The sequence below is a fragment of the Silurus meridionalis genome, chromosome 27, assembly GCF_014805685.1.
Source record: "Silurus meridionalis isolate SWU-2019-XX chromosome 27, ASM1480568v1, whole genome shotgun sequence".
NCBI classification, from domain to species: domain Eukaryota; kingdom Metazoa; phylum Chordata; class Actinopteri; order Siluriformes; family Siluridae; genus Silurus; species Silurus meridionalis.
In genome coordinates this window covers 10346991-10363321 of record NC_060910.1, presented here as the reverse complement: position 1 = coordinate 10363321, position 16331 = coordinate 10346991, and the positions used below count along the sequence as shown (strand labels likewise).

General features: G+C 39.1%; 1 protein-coding gene across 2 annotated transcripts in view; it reads right to left on the bottom strand.

Moving 5' to 3' along the window:
* dapk1 (death-associated protein kinase 1) overlaps positions 1 to 14779 on the bottom strand; it is a 57096-nt gene extending 42317 nt beyond the window's left edge. Inside the window, exons 1-2 of one of the 2 annotated variants that reach the window (XM_046841440.1) lie at positions 14630 to 14779; positions 13945 to 14072 (exon numbers count right to left, since the gene is read on the bottom strand). In XM_046841440.1, coding sequence (XP_046697396.1) covers positions 13945 to 14039 — 95 coding nt within the window. In that variant the 5' untranslated portion in view covers positions 14040 to 14072; positions 14630 to 14779. Of the gene's footprint in view, positions 1 to 13944; positions 14073 to 14158; positions 14487 to 14629 lie in introns of those variants that run through there. The other variant, XM_046841441.1, reaches the window with a different exon arrangement.
* Between the last annotated feature and the right edge of the window lie 1552 nt (positions 14780 to 16331).

The window sequence follows — 16331 nt, the reverse complement described above, 5'->3', positions numbered from 1 at the left end:
TATGCTAAGCTATCAGAAAAAAAGGAAAGCAGGGTGCTCTGAATACTAATCCAGAGGACATGCATAATATCTGATCCAGCTTTGCCCTGGCTTACTCTTCGTTCTGGATTTGAATATCATTCTTCCAAACCCCAAACATGAACTCGACCTTGTGCTAAAGCAATTTGTACAAAAAAAAGATAATGAACAGAAAATGGTCAAATGGTGCTGCTTTATGTGAAGTAGAGGAATCGCTTTTCTCCTCTAGCACTGGCAGTGTTCCCCTTCCTGTGTTCTCGACCAATTTTCCCCTCATCTCCATAGTGAAGCATTAGTATTCAGAGCATTGCCGCGGATCACCTGAAATGCAGAGCACAGCGCCTTGCAGCATGTCTACACTCAGACTCGTGTAAAGATAGGATATTTATTCTCTACCAAAATGGAAACACCACACCCATTTTTAGCATCAGAGACCTTTAGAGACTATTTATATGATGATAAAAATAATGCTGAAAGTTCCTACTTGTTCAAGAGGTAATATAATATTTCCATTACCAGATTATGCACTGTAAAATCCCCAATAAGCAGCTGACATGTGCTGACTCAGAATTTTGACCATGTTCCCTAGACTCCTGCTTAGACAAAAAATAAATGAATAAAAATAAATGAATAAAGGCAGGGAATGAAATAATCTTTAAAGCCATGATGAGGCAATTCCGTTCAAATGGCAGCAGGGTGAAATACTAAAAACGTAAAAAATGAAGAGTACACACACTATACTCATTCGCTGAACCATACACCTGCTCAAACCTGTCCTCCTGCTCATTCAATCATTTATCCAATTACCTGGCAACTACATTATGCTTAAAATTATCCAGACACATCACACACACACACACACACACACACACACACACACACACACACACACACACACACACACACACACATACAATCTAGATGGACACCTGACTTTTCCTGCCAAATGCAGTTCTTCCTGGTAGGGATGATATAGGATGTCTTCGTATGTGGTAGCATAACATTTTCCTTAACTTGAACTAGGAGACCCAAACCTGTTCTGTATGGACTACAACAGCAGAAGCCAACATCAGCAAATGTATCTGCCAAAAATGGGAATATGAGGTGACATTGGACACAAAAAACTGTCAGTTGGAGATTGGAAAAATGTCACCAGGTCAAAACCCAGAACATCACTGGCTGATTGAATACCTGAATGTGCAATGCTTGTTTTAATGAGTGTATTTATAAGAATATAATGCTAAATGTTAAACATGATTTGTTTTCAATTTCATACAGCTATTTATCATTACTTGTGCCGTGATTTTGGAATGTGTACCTGCCGTTACATGTTTGTTCCCAGGACGACTGTAGACGTTCTATTTTCCCCATGAGCCTGAGACGCTTTTTCACTATCTGGCAATCTAAAGTCATGCGAGCTTAGAAAAGCAACTGTGGGAGTCGAGCTCCGGAGATCACATAGGCTCCACTTTCACGTCGGCTGCAGATAACATATCAAACGGTTATGCGTTGGGACAAAGGTGTGCAGTAAACCTTTACAACACATGGAGACGCATATTCACATCAGACACATCCACATTGTTAGACTAGCTTGAATGACAGACACTGTGATATTAAAAACACACCAGAAACATTGCCACAGTCAGTCAGGCACCAGATGTATGAAAAAAAGCTTTTCGATTTTCTGGTGTTTTCTTCTTGAGTTACTGTTCAGAGAACCTTGTTATTGTCATATCTGTTGTCCTGATCACATCACAGATAAGGCAATGTACACTTCTTCTTGTAATATTTTATTATAGTCCTTCGAATTATCCCCCCCACATATAAATCACACCGCCTGGGTTTTGACCCCTGCGAGTTTCATGACAAAGCTGCTTTTGTGTTGGCCCGCCACTGCCCCGTCATGGTTCCTCAGTTGGGTGCCAGCATGGTCAACACACCACCAGCCCCCCACAACCCATTAAATACGGTACAAAAACCCTAAAAACTACACACCAATTGTGCAAGGTGATGTCTATGATTAATATCAAGTCATGAATCAAATCTACCATTTTCCATTTGGTTCAATCCTCACACCTCTGAATGCTACATGGAAAGGAAACACCTGGCACTGTGTACTGTTTCGCCAGCATTGTATCCGCTTCTCTTCACGTCTCTCTGAGCAAGTTTTTTTTTTTGTTCAGGCTGGCACTGTTAATTAAAAAAAGAAAGAAGAAAAAGAAAGCTTTGTGTCTGTGGCAATGCTCAGACAAACAATTTCCCCTTCCAATGTACTATCTGTGAATTTTCTCAGGCATTCTACCGAGACTGTCGGTCTCGAATTGTCCTCCAATCACACACACAAAAAAAGCTTTGGTGCTTGATTGACGTGATTCTCAGAATGATGAGCTGAATGATTTTCAGCCAATCCTTTTTTAAATATCGCTCGATAATTACGAGCAAAAAATGAGCGAATAGGGGTTTCTTTAGATTCTATACATTTTAATAAATGACACGCATACAATACATACGCGCAGAAAATAAAAGCTGACGTTGATACATCATCGGGTAGATGAGAGCATCGAGTGTGATGGAGTGTGTGTCCATATGCACACAGTCAACAACACGGAGAGCTATGATTATTCGCTTGCATGAGGATCGGCTCACTGCAAGAACTCCTACCTCATTGCTCATGGTGTTGAAATATCACATCATATCATATGTCTGCTCTGCTAGGATGACTTTGAAGAATGTAGGAGAAAAATGCAGAAAATATTCCACCATATTAGCCCACTTACAGATTTGCAATGTAGCAGCGCTTGTTTAGGAGATTTTCAGCTTAAATCGCACAATTTTCAACGGCCAATTATGACAAAAATGCACATTTTAAAATCAAGTGGTGTTGAATGAGTTAACAGAATTGGACTTTGATGTAACAAGCAGTACTGATGTGATTTTTTGCCAGTGCACAGTCACAGATTTCTTATCACTGATCAACACATTTGTTAAAAAAAGATGAATCAATGTGCTGTATACAGCAAATATGATACATTATAATGCACAATGTGCTAGAAATTGCACATGCATTGAAAACGTTATGCATTGTATGGACTATTCATCTTTGTAAGCATGTCTATTTAAAGGTTTTATGTGAATGTATATGTTTTACCATTATACATAGCCATTATTTTGTTGCATTTTGCTAGTTTTTGGGTTGTTTATTGTTATTTAGACAGGTCAGCTATCTGTCTTCCTGTATTCTTTTTGTTTTATAAGTGCAAGTAGCATGTATGACAAATAGCATTGGGTTTTGCTTATGCTTTTGCCATTGATCTGCCTCGAAGTTTTCTGTGGTGTTTTTCTTTTGTAAATGTAAATTCCTCTGCTTTTTCTGTGCATTAGATAATACATTCCAAAATAATGACTAATTACATTGTACTCTTCCCTTTTTAGCTAATGCTAAATTAGCTAGTCATTGTGGTTCCACTGGTCTGAGATGTTTTTCGGATGACCATTGTTGTAAAGAGTGAGTTACTGTAGCCATTATGTCAGTTTAAATGAGCCTTGGCTATTGTTTTCCAACCATTTTGTGTAAACTCAGAATATTGTTGTGTGTAATAATCGAACAATCATGCAAATCTAAGAGATCATCCATTTCTGAAATACTCATACCAGCCCATCTGGTACTACAGCCCATGTACAAGCAAACAGGCACTAAGATCCAATTTATTCCCATATTGGTGATGCTGATGCAATTTGATTGGCTGACTAACTTATATAAGCAGAGGTATATATGTTCCTATTTAAAAAGCCAGTCAGTATAGTACTGCATTGTGAACTATAATACAGTTCAATTCTGTAGGAGGACCACCCATTAAGCTATTCCTTTTTTTATTTCTGTCACGCTGAAGAGAGGATATTCTGTGTTACACAAGTGGAACAAATCAAGTCTTGTGGCAATGAGAGAACCTCAAAGCATGTCTTTCCTTTACATCGAGCAGCCTGCTAGCACTGAATAGTCTGAGGAATGTACCAGTTAAAAACTATTGGCAGACACTGCTTCTGTTCTTACAGCATAAGCTGCTGATAATATTTCCAGATGAGCAGTTGAAGGAAAAATAACACAATGCATTATGTACTAATGGGGCTTGAAGTCCTGGAAAATTTATGACCAGTTAAAGTCCAATCATATAAACAATTCCTAGAAAATTGTTGCATTGCAAAAGAATTGCGGAAATGTCCAAAAATACCCTGGAGCAAAATTCAGCAAACAAACAAGGTATGACAACAGCCTGAGGCACAGGAGTTCATACCCTGAGTATCAAATCATAAAATAACTGCTCTGACATAGCTCGTTAAACATCATGCTAGATCGGACAATAGTAGGAGAAATTCTCAAATCTTAACTCCTCTATCTCCAATTACAAGGCCTGGGTTCAGTTCCTCACCTTATCATAATGACCCCAGGTCCTATATTGGGGTTCTTTTTGGACATGCATGGCCTGAATTTATGGTTTACTTGCGTGAGTCATTTTGATTCATTAGCGGAAAATGAGTGTAGGAGGACGGTTCAGTGAGAGCAGATCCTGAGCTGGCTAATCTGTGCGCCAAAGCCATGCGCATTATGCAACGACTCCCGAGTAACCAAGGAAACCGTGATGTGGTGGAGCGCACACATACACACAACATTTTTTTTGCTGAAGACAAAATCTTGGTGGGATTTACTAGGGACACATGCAGTCTAGCAGCAGGAGTTGATCTCTTATGCTACTTACAAGGCTGGCTGCGTGTGTGTATGTGTGCACGTGTGTGTGTATGTGCGCGCGTTTGCGTGTGTGCGCACGTGTATGTGTGTGCTTTTAGCTTCCCCCTTTTCACCACTTTGCAAGCAAAGATGAAATCCCAAATAAAACTTCCCTTACTGCAGCCAAAAAAATGCTTAAATGCCTTTTTTTTTTGCACACAGGCAAGTCTCTTTCAGGAACTGAAACTCAGAGGAGTTCCACATAATTCGCTATATTAACCCTTGACCTGTGCTTAATGCAAAAGGCTTGTAATAAGTGTGTGGACCACAGCAGTGTGCCTGGTGCGTTGCATATTTAGAAACTACTTCCAGTGTCAAAGGATGGATTTTCACTCAGGGTTCAAATGAATTCTATGAAAGCCCGTTTCTGCCACTGAATAAAAAATAAAAAAAGATTATTGTGACTTTTTATCTCACAATTCTGCCTTTTTTCCTCACAATTGTGAGTTTAATTGTGAGCACATAATAGGCTTCCGTAAAGGATTATCTTGCCAAAGAGTTTATATGGCCAAATCTTGTCGTCAGGAAAATGGAATAAAAAGCTCTGTTTACAATAAAAAGGTAACCTCCGTATTCTGTAAGAATCACATCTTGTGGTTTCCCATGCTGCTTTGCCAGAAAGTGTCGCAAATTATTTAAAAACTCCCAACTGTGAGAAAAAAAAGTCAGAATTCTGACTTTATAACTCGCAATTTGGGAGTCGAAATCCCACAATTCTTCTCGTAAATCAGAATTGTGTGAGTCGCAATAAATTTTTTTTTATTTTTTTATTCAGGGCTTCCATAACGGGCTTCCATAAATTCTGCACACCCCTGGTAGAATGCCAGGGCGTCCATAAATTCCAGACACTCACTATGTGTCTGATATTGCGCAAACACACCATGTCAGAGGTAAACATGGTGTGTGAATTTCAACATAGGTGAGTCATGCGCTTTCAGAAGGTGTGAAGCAAATCCTACAGTAACAGAACAGAATATTTCATTTTTGATTAATGAGCTATATGATAATTACATTTTAATATTGATATTAAATGTGATTGGTTCAGGTTCAACATAGTCACATTTGCTATTACAAAAGACTGAAAACACGTACGTAACCAGGTGATTGTAACCTTTTTAATTTACTTATTATTCCCTGAAATATTTCTAAAAGTGGAGTGGAATTGAAAGTGGAAACGGTACTGACATGAATAATTTTGGTTCATTTTCTTTTCCATCACCATGACCTGGCATTTTACCAGGGGTGTGCAGACTTATTATATCCATTGCACATAAAAACTCTCACACTCTGAGTTTAAAGCTCAAAACCCAATAGCTGAGGAGCAGAACCTGTGTGGGCAAAGGGAAGTCATTTTTACACCCTCTAATGACATCTAGCAATATCTCCAACTGGTGGCAGTTTTTGTTGACTATTTCAAGCACTCAATGTTGCTGTGGAACTGGGTTACTTTTAAACAGCTGCCAGAAGTTGTATTAAATTTTTTTTGAGAAAGGAGTTTTGCAGATATTTGATTAGTTATTGGTATAAAAACTATATTCAGATTAAAATAAAATATTTTACCTATACCCAAATTCAGGGATTGATCTCAAAATCATTGAGAAAAAAAAATTATATTTGCTCTTTGACACAGTTCCTTACAAAAAGAATGGCAAAATTATATTTTATATATATATATATATATATATATATATATATATATATATATATATATATATATATATATATATATAGACACTACGGTCATAGTGTGTTCATCTTGTACCCGGAGAGATGGTAGGTCTACATTACAAGACTTTTAAATTACATTTTTATGAGAAACTTTGTATTTTATGCAATATATATTTAATATGTTCTTAGATAGTACCATGGAATTGTAAGTTCATGTACTGATGTAGAGTTCAGTGCATGAACTCATCGAAAGGTGATTAATATGGTTGAGAGCAGTGCTCTACAGAAGGTCATTTAAGATCTTATACTCCAACCCAAGTCAAGCATTCAGGTGTTCATTGAGACTGCTTTGTGCACAGGAACAACATCATGCTGGACAATGGGTCTCTTAGTTCAAGTGCAGGAGAAATTGTAATGCTACTACATCCAAAGACATCCTATACATTTTTATGTGCCTTGTGGTAAATGTTTTGGGGAAGAACCACATATACGGTAGCTGGAAAAGTCGGGTGTTCCAATACTTTTGAACATATAGTGTGAAAAGAAAGTAAAGATGCAAGACAAAGAAATAATATAGTTCTCAACATAAGTCACACAACATTACTGTAACAGAAGTGGACAAACCAGTAGTCCATGCTCTCAGGTTGTGTAAATTTCATGTCCAGGCTGTTCTTTTTATATGTAGTTACCTGGCAGAAAAGCAGTTCTAACAATCAGAAAAAAATACTCCTGTCACCAGCTATTCAGACGCAAATAACATCGTTTCATAACCTTTGAACAAACAACTTGCTGCAAAGAGCTCAAGTATATAAACTGTAGCAAGTAATGCCATATGTTCAGCAATTACAGTCAAAATGTTGGACAATGTGTATGGATTTAAGGGGTGTATTCTGAGAGTTAGCATTGGGCTGGTTAATTTGACCATTGTATATGTGTATAATGCAAACATGGACAACAGTAGTAAAATTGAGGACAAAGCACACACAGAGTTGTGCATTTATTTATTTATTTATTTATTTCAAGAGGCCTTTAACATGGCAGTGGAATGTAATTTACTCCTTTCCTGTGGATTTAATAACACAAAGGGCACAATATTAAAAAAAAAAAAAAAAAAGCAATGAGTCAGCTATGTGATAGTGGTGGGGGGGAATTCACCCTTCAAACACAAGCTTTGTAACGTCATCAAACTGGTGAAACTAATTACAAAATTAGCATTGGTGGATGCTTAATGCTTTTAAATGAGCTTGGAGGAAGAGTGTGTGGCGTGCTCAACCGTTTCAATCAGCATGAGGCGAGCCAGGGAGAGCGAGGCTAATCAGGGATGAGCCACAGATGCACGTGCTGAACCGATTGCAAAAAACGTGGGGTGGGAAGCCTGGTTAAAGTGACAGCAAAAGGGGGTAAAGCCATAAAAGTGCCTTTAAAAGGGACTCGAGGAGGCCTGTATGCTCACTGTTAAAACATGCTCACAGAGACATTATGAAGCTTTCAATATCTGCCATGCATTTTGTATTGTTTTGGACACCTGAGGGAAGAGTTCCTGCAAATGAAAGCAATGCTGATTTATAATCCTTGATAATCCTATGATGAAGCATTTTTTCACCCTGATCTACAGAGCGGTCTTTTTCAAAAAATGACCCCAGCAACATTAGGGATGAGGGCTTATCGAATGGCATTTGAAAAAAATGAAAATCAAATGCTGTGGCCATCAAGGTTACCTGACTTCAACTCCCATGAACAACTTTGTACTGAGGAGTTATACCTCCATCATCAGCATCAAAAAGCCAAGTGAGGTGATGATATTTGAGAGAATGCTGCTCAACCCTAGGGTTAGCGTTACAGCCCTACAGATCCTAAACTCTTGTATGTACCTAATGCATTGAAGCTGTTTGGGTGGCGTGTTAAACACTTAACTTTGACAGAAAATGAAAGCGTATGAAATAGGGGAAGGAAGTGGAGCTTCAAGGAAATATCTGTTAGTTGGCTCATCTCTTGCATTATTCAGGAGAAACATCTCTAAGTGACAAAATGCTCTAGTGCATTCAGATGATTTCACAGAGATCCTATGCAAACTGAAGGATGGCTGGCAGGTGTGGTAATATAAAATAATATGATCAACAATATAAATCTAAATAGCTATTTTTTCATATAGGAGGAAAATATCGTTACTTCGCACAATCATACTGTGAACACAGCAAGTTTTCTGTTTTTATCATTGAGGCTTTCACTCTGATGTATTGTCTTGTGTTTGGACTGGGTGAAACAGTGTATTTTAAAATTGCACAGTATGATAAGGGACATTACATTCGCTACACCAGATGAATCAGTACACTCAAAAAACTCATTTGTATAACCTGAATGAGAATTAACCCTACAAATTGTCTTTTTATAAGCCAAAGACTGCTCTGTGTTATAAGACAGTGAATTCCTGCTACTCCACATCACTCCCACTGTAGCTTAGCAACAACGTTACCACTGCGATCGGCCTCTTGTGCGGGAAGCCGTACTGTTACTGAATATTAATAAATCAGTATGTTTGATTTCATACCCTGTGGTCAGTCCACTTCGTCGCACTTAAAACTTGAGCTATCATTTGCGGTCACGATCGCAAACGTGATTCATCACTCGCTGTCAAACATCCTGAGGGAATGCCCTCGTTTTCCACTGCTCAGGTTTGACAAGGTGTGAATATGCTTTAACCTGACGGGTGACGTTGTCTTCATGACTCTTTGGATAATGTGACAAAACAGCTCCATCAAGCACCTGGCGCGAGGTGATCAATGACGATGATGATGTCGCCATAAAACGTTCTGCCGAAACACACACAGCATTGATTTATGGCGTGCAGGGTCTATAAATAGGTGACGATCGTGCAGTTATGGAATTCCAAGTTATGATCCTGCAATGCTCAGTGTCATGTCATGAGACACACTCTGACTATTGATTGCATGACAGGATGTGTGACTCATATAAACACACACTTCAACAATTTATAAAATGCTGAGTGTTGGTACTTTATATGCCAAGTGTGGGTCACTGCAAGAAGACGAAACGTACCGTGTACTGGCACACACACAGACACACACTCGTACATGTCTCCTGTGTCTAAGCTTACGGCAATTCCTTTGTGACCAAGCTCTTCATTAATCACAGTAGACTGGAGCTGGGCACAATGGCCTTCGTCTGGGCCTTTTGATTAGGCTGTCAGTTTACACCTAAACAGCCCAAGCCTGGAACAAACCACCCAATGATTATAAAAAGGGGGTGTTGCGCCTAAGCGTTTAGTTGCCTCAGGGCTGCGTTTGCCTGATGCTGTGTTAATAGTAGATGGAAAGTTCGAAATCCTGCATTTGATGGCTAGTGTGATGGTGAAAGAAAGAATTGAAATTTTTAAGTTCTTAGAAGTCAAATGGCAAACATATGACAATGATGCATGACAAGTTCAGTTCAAAATGTATTTATTTCTATATCCTTCTAACTTCCCTGTAAACTTTCCCATAGTTGAAAACTAGGGACACGTAACATACAATATCTTCATGATATATCAACAACACTCATTCTTTAAATCTAAAAATGATTAGCTTTAGATTATGCAGATTATCCGGTGTGCAAGTCCCTGTGAATAAGCTGTTACTATGGAAATACTAACATACCATGAGTGCATTAAAATAAAACCTTAAATCCTTGTTAAAAAAATGTTAAAAACAGAATTTGTTTGATTTCAAGCTGGAACTACTGTCTAGGATATTATAAAATATTCAACACACTGAACGATTCACATTGTGAATTAGGAACGGTACAGTGGTACAAGGATAAAACTTGACATTTTCAATAAACAATACATGTTTAAGTGTCTGTTAAACAGCCACTACAGTAACCAAACCTGGAAAAGCTATTGTATAGTTTGATCCATCAAAAATGATGAAATCATGCTATTAGTTCAAGTGAATACCAATCAACTCAGACGATTTACTGTTTACTGTTCTTATACGCATCCTTGTATATACTTTTCTTTATATATTTTATATAGTTTATACTATTTATTTTTATTTATCTACCTTCTTTTTTTTTTTCTTGGTTTATTTTTCCTCCTCATTCTATTCCCTCATGGCAGACCGTCATAAAAAGCATTTCACTTCATGTTGTACTCTGTATGTGTGTATGTGTTAAATAACATTTGATTTGATAGTAAAGAGCCAACCTTAATAATGATTGTAAAACCAATATATTATTATATATTATATGTACTACTTTACACACCATTAAGAAATTCAAATATGAAGGCTATACCCCCTCCTCTCTCTCTCTCTCTCTCTCTCTCTCTCTCTCTCTGGTATTTGACATGCTTGGCTGGTCAGTACTTACCCTTCACACTAGATTTGTTTCAAAAGAAAATGATTTCTCTCTGTTTTTCTTTTTTTTTTTTTTTATCTCGCCCGCAGAAGAACAGGCAGTTACACATACACAGATTTCTGAATAAGTAAAATCAACCATAATCTTAGTACAGAGCTAAACAGATTGTTAATGGAAACACTGGATAAATTATTAGCCACACTACACACTGGTTTGTAGAAATGTTTATCTGAATGGATCAAAAATTGTCCTGTATTCACCCCTCGCCATAGTCCACAGATTAAATCTGATACAAAACTATTTATGGAATTAAAAATGAAAAAAGTGACAATTGATCTTCATTCAAGGTTGAAATTTTAATAAATTAAAATAAATGTTCAGCTTACTGGTCAGTTAAACATTCACCAAACATCTACCTCTCCAGAAAGCAACTATTTCCAGCCTTCCAAGCATCAGATCCTTAGCATATATCATTTGTAGTTCGCCAGAAGGATGTAAACATGTTTAATGGGGTGGGGGATTCCCTTCATTTGAAAATTCAAGACTCTAGCCTGCACTCTGCAAGAGGAACTCCGTCTTTGCATCTTCTGCATATCATTACAAGATGTCAATATTATCGAGGCTTTCACTCTTTGTGTCTGACTCTCATAATCTATAATGCAGATATGCCTTCAAAACCTTTAACAAAATATTGTCCAGGTGTATTTTTTCTCTCTCTGTACATTACACAACCTGCTACAATAATGCAGAATAAAACTTGTACAATAGAAATTAAACAATTGATGAGAGCAGAATTTATGAGTAATGAGAAATTTGGCAGGGAACCAATTTGTCCCGCCACATTGATTCGGTCTTTCCACTGCTTTTAGTATTGTGCATTCTTGTGCATCCCTTTTGTTGCCATTAAAACAGGATCTGCTGTGTAATATGGTCAATACTCCCCCCAAGAAAGAAAGTGGTATGATTGTACATTCAGTAAATCCTTATCAAGGTGACAAGCCGACAAAAACTCCCTTATGCAATCACAAAAACTCTAGGAAAACACTTTTTTGACATGCGAAAGCTGGTTGTAATTCCAGCACCGTGTCCAAGTAGCAATTCAGGATATATCCATGAATGCCCTTGCAAACTGAGGTGTCCCAAACCTTCTGGTTCTCTTCTCCAACAGGGGTAAGAGGTTTTACAAAGTCTATTTGCAAATTTAAAAAAACCCTATTTAGTCTTCAGTGTTTACCCTTGAAGTTGTCTTAGAGCCCATCAAATGGCCTGTGTGTTAAATCTGGGGGACAGGCATGAGAATATAGATGCTATCATTAAAGATACATCAGAAGCCCAAAGCAAAACCGCACACAGTGACTGTTGGTATTTCATTTTCGTACTTCCTATGACCCTGAGATTTGTAGAAAACGTAAACAAATCACCTTAGCAAGTCCAATCCCTGCAGGTTTGGGGCAATGCTTAGTGTTGGGATCGAAACCCACAATCTTCTGATCACTTGCATACTTGTGGTCTGCTATATTTAATAAGGGTGACAGACCTCCTTGATAAGCTTACAGATTTCGGAAGGATCTACTCATGTCTGGCTAGGCATGATTACTGTATCTTAGCACAAGCCCATCTGTGGCTAAAAAAAAGTGCACAAGACGACTACATTCAATACTGAGACCTTCAGACAGATCAGAGCACTGTTTGTGCATCTGTATATTTACTAACCTGTCCTCAAAGATAAGGTGCCTATCAGAAGTGCACATTTAGGAGCTATATTAAAAATGCAACGGTTCAAGACACACCGTTGATACTTTTCTATGATTGAATATAGAGAACATACAAAACATCAATGGGCTGAATGCGTTCACATAGCCTGTGATCAACGTTTATTTAAATATGCCAAAAAGAAACATTTAACTTTCCAACTAGCTGTGAGAAATAGGAGAGTGTGACAGACCGAGAGAAGGCATGCGTATCATTTCCTCCTCACTGTAATCAAATACAGTCCTGTAGTTTCCCTATTACTCTGCTCAATGCAACAACTTCAACAGCTTTAACGGCTATACTGAGTCGATAACACATTTCAGGGCAGATTCATGAAGATACAAGCTTGCATTTTGGAAAGAGTGAGCTCAAGAGTCTTTAAGCATCAACGAACTGGCACAGTACCACTTATCCCACACTATATCAAGATGTAGGGCATTTTCCTCTCTCTATAAGCTTTTGCATGAGAGATGGTACACAAAACATTCCTTTTCAACATATAGAGTCCTATTTGCTGCAGCCCACTATACGACTAGCTTCATGTGGCCTGAGCAACACCACCCACATGCCTGGCAATAAGTGAGAATGCACAGGCTTGTGATATTGTGATATTCAACTGCAGAGCCGTATCCCGTCTCCAATCAAACATGACAAGGTTTCACTAGAAACACAGCCTGCATGATTATACAAACACAATGATCGGGTGGCCTATGGGAGGTCACCTTAGCAGAGGAAGCTTATTCGTGGCCAATTATTTGGTACACTTCCAGACAGTAAACCCATAATATAAGTGACAGTGAATGATAACCGAAGGCTTTCATTTGAAGAGCATTAACAAAATACACCCAATCCAAGCTAATGCGTACAATATCTAAACAAAATATGACTAGAACACAAGCCAAATTAATAAAACGTGTCCGATAGCTAGGACACCATTCCTTCTTATACAGTCACATACATCATAGGAAGTCATCTTCAATGTTCAAGAATCCAGGACCTTTCAAAGCTTCTCTCACAACCCTGTAATGGTCCATTATTGGTTGATCTCGTTCTCGCAACTGAAGATGACAAACAAAACCAATAAATCTTGCAATCTCCATTATGAATTTGTTCTCAATTTTCCGAACTCTCTTTATAAACACAGCGACAAATGGTAGTGCATAAGATGTTGTACCTCAATCTGGAGAGCTATTCCACGATCCTCAAAACCTCCAACATTCAAGACTACGCATGTAGTATTAAAATAGATCCATAATCAAAATATAACTCAGAGCTCTAAGGTTCTCCATACAACCTAATAGTGTACGCTCACACAAAACACACCTCATCCAAAAGGTCTAAAGGCACATTTTTGACATATTTGTGCTTACCTTCCAAGCTCATCTCCAATCTCGTAATGCTCCTCCACGTTCTCCTGGTTGAAGGCGGTCATGGTGCTGGGCGCTTCCATCACCTGCACCCTCATGATAGCTTACATCGAAACCTACTCATGTTCGACCTAAAAGAAAAATACACAGGAGGGAAAAATGAACAAGGAAAAGGGAGGTCTCTCATTTTTTTTCTCCCAATGTATATTCATAATACCGGCCTGGAGCTCGATCACTGCCAGTTTGAAGACGTGTTTTTTTTTTTTTTTTTTTTTAATCGACGATCTATACATTAGAATGAACAAATGAAAGGTATTATGGGATGTTTTCTAAAAGATGTATGTTGGAGCTATTTCAACCATCCAGTTGCCTAGTGAACGCGATTAGGCGCAAATACACGCACGGAAAGACGTGTGTGTGCGAAACAGCTGCGGCTGTAACACTACAACCACACGATCAACCGCGACATACGCATCTACATTATAGCCATGTCGATCTGCAGTTGGAAACAATCTGACATTTATTTATATTAAACGCAAGTTACACACCATATGGTGCGTTTAGTGGAAACCAAACAAACGCAGTCGTATTCATCATGACACTTAAGTAACCTCGGATCGGCTCACCCGGAACACTGCCCATTACATCTTAATAAAGACAAACATGTAAAAAATAATAAAACATTTACCTCCAATCCCCCGCAGTGATCAGTGCTCAAAAAACGGGTAGTCCGCTGTAATGCGTTAAAACCCGCATACCGTCCGAAAGAGACACGAAAATGCCATGTTGAAGGAAATGGGAGGCTTCTGACAATGTAGGTGTGCGGCGGCGGTGCCTGAGCAGGGAAACGATGCACGGTGCTTCGGCCTGCAGGGGGCGGCATTGTGCGGCATTACATTATTTGCATACAGTAATACTATGTCAACCCAGTCTACAGGTGCACCAGGAATGGGCACAATTACTGTCTTTCTGTGCTAGAAGGATGCTCGTTCATTTCACTTCAATTCAGATTTCATTCAAATACAGCCTTTAGCAATAAACCTCGTCCACTAAGAGCTTGCACAGAAATCAATATGGAGATTTCTATCCCCAATGAGCAAGCCAAAATGAGGACAGTGAAAGGGGGGGGACCCTCCAGGATGACACAAGTAGAACCCTTAAGAGGAAAGTTAAATTCCCAGGATTAACACAGATCCAAATGTTGGACCTATTAACACCTTTTCATAGCATGGGTTGTAACCCACCTTATTTACAATACACTTTCGGTAAAAAGCAAATTAAATATTTGTTCAATATTTATTTTGTTAAACACGATATGTTTAATGTCCCCCTCTTGAGCTTTTTCACATTTTGTCCTGTAATCTTCTTCTTCTTCTTCTTTCGGCTGCTCCTATTAGGGGTCGCCACAGCGGATCATCCGTCTCCATACCACCCTGTCCTCTACATCTGCCTCTTTCACACCAACTACCTGCATGTCTTCCCTCACCACATCCATGAACCTCCTCCTTGGCCTTCCTCTTTTCCTCCTTCCTGGTGGCTCCATCTTCAGCATTCTTCTACCAATATAATTCATGTCCCTTCTCTCCACATGTCCAAACCATCTCAATCTCGCCTCCCTCACCTTGTCACCAAAACATCCTACATGTGCTGTCCCTCTAATAAACTCATTTCTAATCTTGTCCATCCTCGTCACTCCCAACGAAAACCTTAACATCTTCAGCTCTGCTACCTCCAGCTCCACCTCCTGTCTTTTACTCAATGCCACTGTCTCTAATCCATACAACATCGCAGGTCTCACCACAGTCCTATAAACTTTCCCTTTCATTCTTGCAGATACCCCTGCTATCACAAATCACTCCTGTCACTCTTCTCCACCCACTCCACCCTGCCTGCACTCTTTTCTTCACTTCTCTAACACACTCTCCATTACTTTGCACTGTTGACCCCAGGTACCTGAACTCCTCCACCTTCTCCACCTCTTCTCCCTGCAACCGCATCACTCCACTGCCCTCCCTCTCATTCACACACTTGTACTCTGTCTTACTCCTACTGACTTTCATTCCCCTTCTCTCCAGCGCATATCTCCACCTCTCCAGGCTCTTCTCAACCTGCTCTCTACTCTCACCACAAATCACAATATCATCCGCAAACATCATAGTCCATGGAGAATCTTTCCTTTTCCTCCATCTCACAGCCAACTTGTGGAGCATAGGCACTGATGACATTTATCATCATCCCTTCAACTTCCACCTTCACGATCATATCCGCATATTTGATTTGGCACATGTTTTACGCTGGATGCCCTTCCTAACGCAACCCTCCCCATTTACCCGGGCTTGGGACCGGCACTAAGAGTGCACTGGCTTGTGCCCCCCTAATGGCTGGGTTAG